Raw genomic sequence first — 9,269 nt, 5'->3', positions numbered from 1 at the left:
CTTCATAAGACAGACTTAAGGACACGTTTTCTGTATAAAGTAATGTTTATTGAATATAGAATATCTACAAAGAAACATGAATAATGGCACTTTTGTTGACAGGGTACATGTTTAATGCAGTCAAAGTAGCAATCTGTGATATATTAACAGAACACTGAGCAAAGTCGCAGCGTTTTCAGTCAACGGAAAACTTTAATTGTTAAAGTTGCTGTTGCTTGTTGTTCCTTCAGAAATAGACACTCGGCTGTGACTCCCAGCTCTGATAAAAGGCAGACAAATACGGCCGCAGCCCAGTTGACAAAGTAAGTATATCAGGTCATTGCGAAACTGCACCCCGACAAAGGCGTACAAGAAAGGGTTCAGGCAACAGTGGGAAACACCCAGGGTCTCTGTCACAGCGGAGGCCTGGTACAGGTAGGTGAAAGATTTACAGGCGTCGTAACTCACAAGTTCCAGCTCTACGAGAGTTTGAACCAGTGAGGTGATGTTATATGGTAGCCAGCAGAAACAAAACACCAGTGTGACGAGTGCAGCCAGTCGAATGGCTCCCCTCTTTGTTTGGCTTTTATGACTCCGAGACAAAGTAAGTACGAGTGCAGTGTAGCAGTAGCACATGACCGCCAGACTGTAGAAGAAGCACACGTGATGTAAGATTCTGTTGGCCATAACCCAGTCGTGTGCGTGCTCACCGAAACGAAAATAAAAACATTCGAAAGCAGACGTGTTTGCTGGATCTCTCACGGAAAGAAACGCAACGTTGGGTAGTGACAAAAGCAAACAGAAGAGCCATAATGAAAAGCATGTCAGGTGCACCGTTCGTGGACGCCGAGTCTGCATGCTGGGGATCGCGTGGACGATGGCCAAATACCGATCAAATCCAATGCAAGCTAGGAGGAAACTCCCACTGAAGATGTTCAGGTTTTTAATCAAGCCCTTCACAATGCACAGCATCTCTCCGAAAACCCAGCCTGCAAAAACTTCAACCACATCGAAAGGCAACGTGAAGAGGAGCAGGAGGTCAGCCAGGGCGAGGTGCAGCAGGTAGATCTCTGTGATGCGCAGCCGGCGCCGCCTCAGGAGCACCGTTATCATCAGGCCGTTCCCTGTCAAGCCCAGGAGGAAGATCGCGCTGTAAAACGCAGGCAGGAACATGGTGTTAAAGTTCTCCATCACCTTGCTTTCATCATCGCAGTCATTTGTTTCGTTGTAGTCTGTGTAGTTATAATCACCCGTCTGGAATATCTGAAAAATGGAACAACAGTCTGTGTTAGACATGACACATTTCAGCCGAAAAATTCCCAGATTATCATTTTTCATAAAGATGGATATGACTCATCAATTGCAGAAAAAAAGAAAACACTTGTGTAATTAAGGTGTTTGTTGCTTCCTGCTGCGCCCCCCCCCCCCCCGAGTCAAATTAGGTGGAAACACTGAATAGGCCAGATAGTTCTCACTTCCCCTTCACACGCTTTTTTTGGTCGTATGTTTGGGTCAAAGCTGGCAAAACATACTTTGGCAAGCAAAAAAAATCATATATTAAAATTTTCTAATCATTTTTGAGAAATGTTGGCTAAAAAAATACAAATTTAAAATGACTTCAGGGAATTTTTATCTAAAATCAGCAACTTTAAACTTGAATTTTCACTCAATTAGACTGTACTAACAGTGGTTAAAACAGTCATTTATCCCATTTGAATAACGTTGAAGTAATTAACTATGAAAAACAGATTGCATGATAGAAAATGTTTATAAAACGATTTAAGCTGGTCTTTTTTTATATATATAAATGAGTTGAAACATGTATAACAATATAAATACATCAGAATTGAAAAGAAGAAAACTGTCACACTTCCTATACTAAAGAAGATTGAGGGTTATTTTTCTAATGACAAGTTCATGTAGAAGTAAGAATAAGCACTGCAGCCCTGATTGCGTTACATATTTTACATAAAAACATGTGGATATAAAGCAAAAAGGTAAAAACAAAGTTTATACAGTTCTGAGCAGCTTTAAAGTGAATATCTGCTCTGAGCTCCTTTTTCCTCCAGCACAGCCTGAACCCTCTCAGACAGCTTTCTGTCCTTTCTTTAAGGAGTCTTCAGGAATAGTTCTCCAGGCTTCTTGAAGGACATCCCAAAGCTCTTCTTTGGATGTGGGCTGCCTTTTGTTCCGTTCTCTGCCAACATGATCCCACACTGCTTCAGTAATGTTGAGCTCCGGGCTCTGGGGAGGATTCATCCCTCCATCAGACCTGCTGCCACTGATTTTCAGCCCACTTCTTGTGTCCTTTGGCACAGCTCAGCCTTTTCTCCCTGTTTCCCTTCCTTAAGAACGGCTTCTTTACAGCCACCCTTCCATGGAGCCCATTTCTGATGAGGCTTGGGCCAACAGCAGATGGATCAGCTGAAGCTCCAGATGCATCTCTCAGCTCCTGTGTCAGGTCTTTGCTGGATGTTTTCCTCTTTCTTAAGGACATCACTTTCAGATCCTGTTCATCTGCTGTAGATAGTTCTTTAGGCCTGACACTTCTTCTTCTGTCCTCCACTTGTCCAGTTTCCTCAAATGTTTTAAGGACACACTGCACACCATGCTGAGATATGCCAAGTTTTCAGCTAACAGCTCTTTGGGAATCACCTTGTTGCTGCAGAAATCTTGTTTTCTGTCTGTCAGACTGTGTTATCTTTGCTGTTTTTCATAGAGGAAACTAAAGAAATGGGAACAAATGATGTGTCTCTGTGACAGGCTGCTGGTAGCAAAGAGCCCAAAGATATGATTTAAAACTGGTTCTTTTCTAAGTTGTCTGTTATGTGTCGACACATCCTTTGAGTTAGATGTCCATATTTTGCTTTAAAGATTCATAGATCAGTGTAGAGTCGCTTAACAAACATTTGTGTGAATATGGTCGGATACAAAGGTGAATAGTGAAGGAAGCGGCTGATGCAGAAAAAAAATACTTTGAAGTCTGTCCGACAACCTGAACTATTGATGAAGACCACTGAAAGATTACCAGAAAGTCTGGCTGCTTGAAAGCAAAATATAAAAAAAATGGGTGGCACAAGACTTTTGCAGCGTGCTGCCTGTTCTCACTTCTACATGCACGTCGTTAAAAAAACCCACACTTTCCTTCAATATAGGAAGTGTTACAAAGAATTTCTTCCTTTGCTCGTCTCTTTGGTAAGATGCAGAGCAGATTAAATTTGACTACCCCACATCTGTTAGGATGCATCTTCACTGTTCAGTGATTCCAAATGTACTCTGTCCTTTACATCTTCTGAGAGTTCAGCAGTTTAGACTTAATCACAGAATAAAACAAAACAAAAAAAATATCTTCTTAACAAAGGTGAAGGTTTGAAAATATTCAAGTGTACTGCCAGACTTTTATGCTGAACTTATTAAATTGTATCCGGTGGAAGGTTAAAGGACATTTGACAACAGACTAAATCACAGTTAGACCGTTTGCTTTCAATCATATCTAATTATTTCTAATTACAGAAATGACCAATTCAACATGAAATATTCTGCATCTGAGAACCTAAAAGTACTTTTTAAATAGAATGTCTCGGTGTAAGTAGAAATGAAACAAAGGCCTCTATGGGAAATTGTTTGAAATAACAAGTACACGAATTTAAACTCTCTATATTATTCTTACCTCAATTTCTGGATAGTTCTGTGTTGTCTCCATGTTTGCAAAAGGTGGCCACTTGAGTGAAGGTCTCACACTGCTGCAGTGAAGAGTGCCTGTACTTCCTCTTGTGCTTCTCTATATTTGCCTCACTGGTGGGGGTGCCCTCTCTGCAAATAACAGACCAAGCTTTATACCAGGCTTGGTATAAAGAGCTGTATATATCATGCAAGAGCAGTAATGCAAGTCCACTGCAGCTGCACCCTACAGCTTTTGACAAGAATGAAACGATAACTCTCATCTGGCTGGATTTATTTTGCCGTTTCTTTCAAAAATCTCACCCTTAAAAATGCTTCTCAGATATTCAACCTAACAGTAATACAGCTATGAGTAATCATGAATGTCAACCAGTGTCGTCTGCGTTTCTACTGCAGCATTCGCCTCCGATCTGTGGTGAAAGTAAAAATTATTTTTTTTTCATGTTGGGGATATATGACGAGCCGGGCTTGAAGTGGTTGTAAGTACAACTGGGTTTGCAGAACATTTGGGACATTAATTAAGAAAGAATGCAATGAATAGCATGTCACTGAAATGCTGTAACAGAATGGAAAAAGAGCACAAAGACGGCATATTAGATGTTAAAACTATCGGACATATATCTTCTAAATATGTTTTTTTTTTCTGAATTTGATGCCTGTTTAAAAACGCTAAGACAGGAAAAGTTCTAAAACTCCAAACAAGTCATATATGAATAAACATAAGAGGAGTTTTCCCTTTTACTGGAGATTAAACTCAGTCATGGTCGAAATATCATGAGTAAAGTGGAAACTTCAAGCCCTAAATTTGGCATTTCAGGATGAAATCAAACCATCATTAGTATCTAAACAAGACAACAAAATATCTTGTCAGTGAACAGGTTGCATTGTTTTAGGGGAGTTTTAAACATTTCATACATATCACACTAATATATGAAGAGAATATGCATTTATCTATTTTATTTGATTCGGCAGGATGGTCAAACTCAAACTGTGATAAAAATGAAACAAGATGTTTGAGTATGAAGCCTTCAGTGTTTGAATGAGTCATTTTCTCCGGTTTACCTAACCTTTCCTAGCAGAAGTCACAGTAATAAAATCACACTCAGAACAAACACTTCCACTTTGTGTAAAAAGAGTTTTTATCTCGTGATAAAATTGTATTAAAATGATCACAAATCAATGCATGAAACTGAAATTACATTTATTAGTCATCAAATTTTATTTGATGTTGACAGAAGCCGGATTTGGACCGCAAATTAAATTCGGAGAAACAACTCCTACTCCTCATACCATTCTGATCATATATACTCCCCAAAACCCACAGCAGCAACGGTATGAATTTCCACGTGAACAGAAACAACCAGCAGATCAGATGTCAGTATTACTGTACATTAAGGTTATGAACTATGGTGGTCAGAACAGGGACACAAACAATTGCTAAAGAAAAGAGGTTAATCCACCCTACAAGACGCACTCCCACATGCTTTTAGCCTCCGATCTAAGATCGCTTACCACAGTCAGTGAGCCTTAAAATGCCTCAAACAAACATCTGGCCCCAGCTCACATCTGTGTAATAAAACAAAGCAACAAGCGACACAGTAGCAGTTGTGTGGATGGTTTTAGGTGCTATGTTGTCTGGATATTGGCATCATAACCTCCTCCTCACTCACATTAAAATGGCCCTAAATCTCTGTTAATTAATCGGAAAATCCAAAATAAAAGCACTACACAATATAGTGACAAATTACACTATTTGGTCAAATAATGAAAACATGTTTTTGCCTTGATTTAACTAAACAAATAGGTGGAGCCTCCTGCTGGAAAAGCACTGCAGTGATGAACATCTTTCAGCTGGTAAAAAGTTGTTAAACCCTCACTGAGGCTTTGAAGAGGCTCTTCACTCTTAAAGGCAAGGCATCTTTATTTATATAGCGCATTTCATACCACAGGCAACTCAATGTGCTTTACATAAAGACAAGGCATTTAAAAGGACAGCATAAAGCAGCATAAAAACAAGCAATTTAAAGAGAAAAAATGGAATAAAAATGAAAACACAGTCAAAAGCAATCAAAGAAGAGGGGGGAAAAGAAAAATATGAACTCAACCATAAGCACACCGAAAGAGAAATGTTTTTAACTTGGATTTAAAAGTGCTTACAGTTGGGGCTGATCTCAGTTCTGCTGGTAGTTTGTTCAAACCGTGGTCACAGAAAACATGTTGCTCTGTTTCAGAAGGGTCATATTATTGTTTGCAATAAGCAAACAACAGCAAATGAGACTGTTTTATTAAAACCTGGAGGAATGATGGTGAAGCCTCTAGTTTGCTCTGTCTGCAGGTTTCTGCTCATTTAAAAACACTTCTGACTCATCGGCCAGTTAAACGGCAAACCTTTGATACGAGAAATAAGCCAGGAAGTCACCCTCCACTACTGGCCGACACACCCGACTGCCCACGCCGCCTTCCATTCACCTTTCCCGTAAGTAGCGCTTAAAAAGACGGGGGCGGCGTCCTGGTACGCATCTAGATTGATCTGAAATCTGTGGGACTGACCGATTGTCGGAGTCTTGCTATCTTCCGCTGCACTCAGGCAGGGACGTTGCTAGGCATACAGCTGTACAGGGGCACAGGGCCCCAGCCAGAACACCACCAACACTGCCTTCTGTATACAGAAAATGAGCCTGTACTGGAGGTATAAGAACATTTATTCAAATTTGCATGAACCTCAAAAGGTTTAACAGAGCTATAGTCTATCTAAGCAAATAAAAACACTTATGAGTTTTGAGCTTTTGAGCTTTTCAACGCATGTTTACAGGGGTACGTGCCCCGGTAAAAAGTGTCTGGTGACGTGCCTGCTCTCGGACACCTGTCCAAATCCAGATGTTGTTGTTGGATCCAGCCCATTGGCCCCCGGTTCTCCCAGTGTAGTACCAAGGAAGTTATTTCCCTTTACGCGGGAGCGCACACCCACTCAGTGGAGATGCATCCACAGTATTATGTTTCGTTTTCTCCATGTAATCCAAAATAAATGCTGATGTCTACCCTTTAATGAATTCTTTGAGGTTTGTTGATCGATCTGTGAGGTTTTATAATAATAAGCCCTTTTCCCCTCCCACAGGGGGTTACAGAAACCTGTCAGCATGTGTCAACCCCCTACTGAATTAACTGTATAAAAGACCTGCTCCAACCTTAAACTAACATTCATTTTTGGGGATCTCTCAAGTAAGACTTTAAAAGACGAAACGTTCGGACGTATATTTTATTGGACGACTGCAAGAAACTTTTTGAGACTTAGTGTCGGCTAGATTTCAGATTTTGGGCATTGCCCCTATGCTTTATAGGCTGGGTTGGGACCATCATTGTCTGCGCCCTACCGCAGTGGAGGGTGACCGCCTTTGTTGGCCCGAACATCATCACGGCTCAGACCCTATGGGAAGGCATCTGGATGACCTGTGTGGTTCAGAGCACAGGTCAGATGCAGTGCGAAGTTTATGTCTCCATGCTGGCCCTCAGTCAGGACCTCCAGGCAGGCCGTGCCCTCATCATCATATCTATTCTGGTCGGAACCGTCGCCCTTCTCCTTGGCATTGGAGGAGGCAAGTGCACAAACTGCGTGGAGGATGAGAGCGCCAAAGCCAAGATCGGCATGGCTGCTGTGTCATATTCATTATTGCCGGTGTTCTGTGCCTCATCCCTGCTTGTTGGACAGCTCATTCCATCATAAAGGATGTCTACAACCAAAAAAAAAAGAAAGAGCTGGGAGCAGTGTTCTTCATTGGTTGGGGCCCTGCTCAAACTGGGTGGAGGACTTCTCTGCGCCATCTGCCCTCCCAAAGACATTTCACTGATCTTGTTTTTTTTTTTGTTTTTTTTAAAGCACTTAGTCACCCTCGTAGTTTTTAAATGTGCTGTAGAGATAAAACTGACATTGACATCTTTGAGGATGTAATGTGGTCAGAAGATAATCTTAAATGTGAGTGGAAATAACTCAAATGTTTGGTGAAATCAAAGAAAATCCAAATTTGGCCTCACAGTAATGTGTAATGGTGAAAGTAAAAGCCTTTTGTCAAGGCGCTGGGAATAATCGGCTTTACAGCCTTATGAAAACCACTTACCAGTGAGGCTAATTGCAAAAAAAAAATTATGCTTCAATTTGCTGCAAGAATAAGAATTGGACTCTGGAAAAGGTCATGTGGTCTAATAAGGCCAGATTCACCCGGGTTCCAGTCCAGTAGTCTGTTTTGCTTTGGAGGATTCCTAACTTAGTGAAATGACTGTAGAATTTTAAAAGAAAATGAGCTTCCTTTATTATCTCTTTTAGCAGACGGAACATGGGATCATCCTTATCACCCTGAAAAGAGATAATTCAGTCTCAGAAATGCAACGCTTGATAACACTGAAGCAGCCGGACTAACTAAATGTGTTTCATATGGACGAATATGAGGACAGGAGGGTGAGTGCGAGCAGCCTGGAACTATATCTTTCACCTTTGTGCCTCTTTCTTTCCTTTTTTTTTTTTAAACCAAAAACCTTGATAATAAAGAAAAATTTCATATCTTATGATACTAATATGAGGCATATGTGAGAGTGTCTGGGTAACAATGTGATAAGGCTGCATCTGAAAGAGCATCTAAAGCACTTTTTGGAGAATATTCATCAAACAGCTGTTCAGTGCCGCATCGCAGTTTATTTGTGGTCAGATTCTCAACCCAGCATGGTCGTCTTTTCCTAAGTCCTTCAGAATGTCTCCTACCACCTTTCTTTAACCCTGTGATGTTTTCTAATCAAGAGTTAAGGGGGAAATGTTTTTATATTCTACAGGACCCCCTCCCCTGTTCCAGAGCAATGGATGACGTGCTGCATCCATCATTCCTCACCTGCAGGGGCAGAATTGTATCTGGGGTTGACTGATAACCTGAAAAAAAATGAATGAACAGATTTCTTTTATCAGCAGATTTTTTTTTCTTTCCTGTAGGTGTGGGCATAGTCCAAGCTGACAATATTGAGATTCATCATGCTCAATTTGTGAAAGAGTGGTTCAGGGAATATGAGTCCAGATCTTAACCCCACTGGGAAGTGTTGGAGAAAGTCCAACTCTCCTGTGGTCAATACAAGACTGGATGATCAGGAATGTTGGGACATTGCATAAGTTTATCAAAATGAGTGTCACAAATTAAGCTAAAAGAGGTCATAAAACATTACAGCCTGTGACATTACCCACACTACCTTTAGGACCTTCACCCTCTTTGATAAACAACATTTTAAGAATGCTTCTGTGTAAACTTGTGCAGAAGTTGGGATTCAGCTTCTTTGGTACAATGCCATTAAAGATTCAGAATAACTCGAGAAATCTGTGTTCACAAAGGAAAACTGATGCTGACTGGCTGTAACGGCCACGCTCACAGATGGTGCTACATTTAAAAACAGACTTGTTTGTAACACATGTGAAAACCAAGCACACAGCGGTGAGCAGTTTGCCACTTTACCCAGAAGTGCAAGTTAAGATTCAACCATGCCCAAAAAAAGATGGAACAAACTAAATCTGGCTTGTATGAAATGATTATATGAGGGGTATTTCCCACAGTTTTTCAAGAAACTTGTTAATGTCCGGA

At 40.8% G+C, this 9,269-nt stretch overlaps 1 protein-coding gene and 1 pseudogene across 1 annotated transcript; one reads left to right on the top strand and one right to left on the bottom strand.

Annotated features, from left to right (window-relative positions):
* Positions 1–37: 37 nt before the first annotated feature.
* On the bottom strand, positions 38–3,730 carry cxcr5 (chemokine (C-X-C motif) receptor 5). Its single transcript, XM_075472914.1, has 2 exons — positions 3,650–3,730; positions 38–1,242 (listed from the first exon to the last, which is right to left on the bottom strand). The coding sequence occupies exons 1-2, from the start codon at positions 3,680–3,682 to the stop codon at positions 193–195; spliced, it is 1,083 nt and encodes a 360-aa protein (XP_075329029.1). The 5' UTR covers positions 3,683–3,730; the 3' UTR covers positions 38–192.
* Positions 3,731–4,994: 1,264 nt separating this feature from the next.
* On the top strand, positions 4,995–8,022 carry LOC142389013 (claudin-4-like; annotated as a pseudogene).
* The last annotated feature ends 1,247 nt before the right edge of the window (positions 8,023–9,269 follow it).

This window comes from Odontesthes bonariensis, chromosome 9, assembly GCF_027942865.1.
Source record: "Odontesthes bonariensis isolate fOdoBon6 chromosome 9, fOdoBon6.hap1, whole genome shotgun sequence".
Taxonomy (NCBI): domain Eukaryota; kingdom Metazoa; phylum Chordata; class Actinopteri; order Atheriniformes; family Atherinopsidae; genus Odontesthes; species Odontesthes bonariensis.
The sequence above is the reverse complement of the archived record's forward strand: the minus strand, read 5'-3'. Positions and strand labels throughout refer to the sequence as shown.

Excerpts from the sequence above, each read along its gene's own strand:
- cxcr5 (XM_075472914.1), bottom strand. The coding sequence starts at position 3,682 with ATGGAGACAACACAGAACTATCCAGAAATTGAG. Across the intron at positions 1,243-3,649 it reads AGAACTATCCAGAAATTGAG|ATATTCCAGACGGGTGATTA; the intron begins GTAAGAATAATA and ends TCCATTTTTCAG.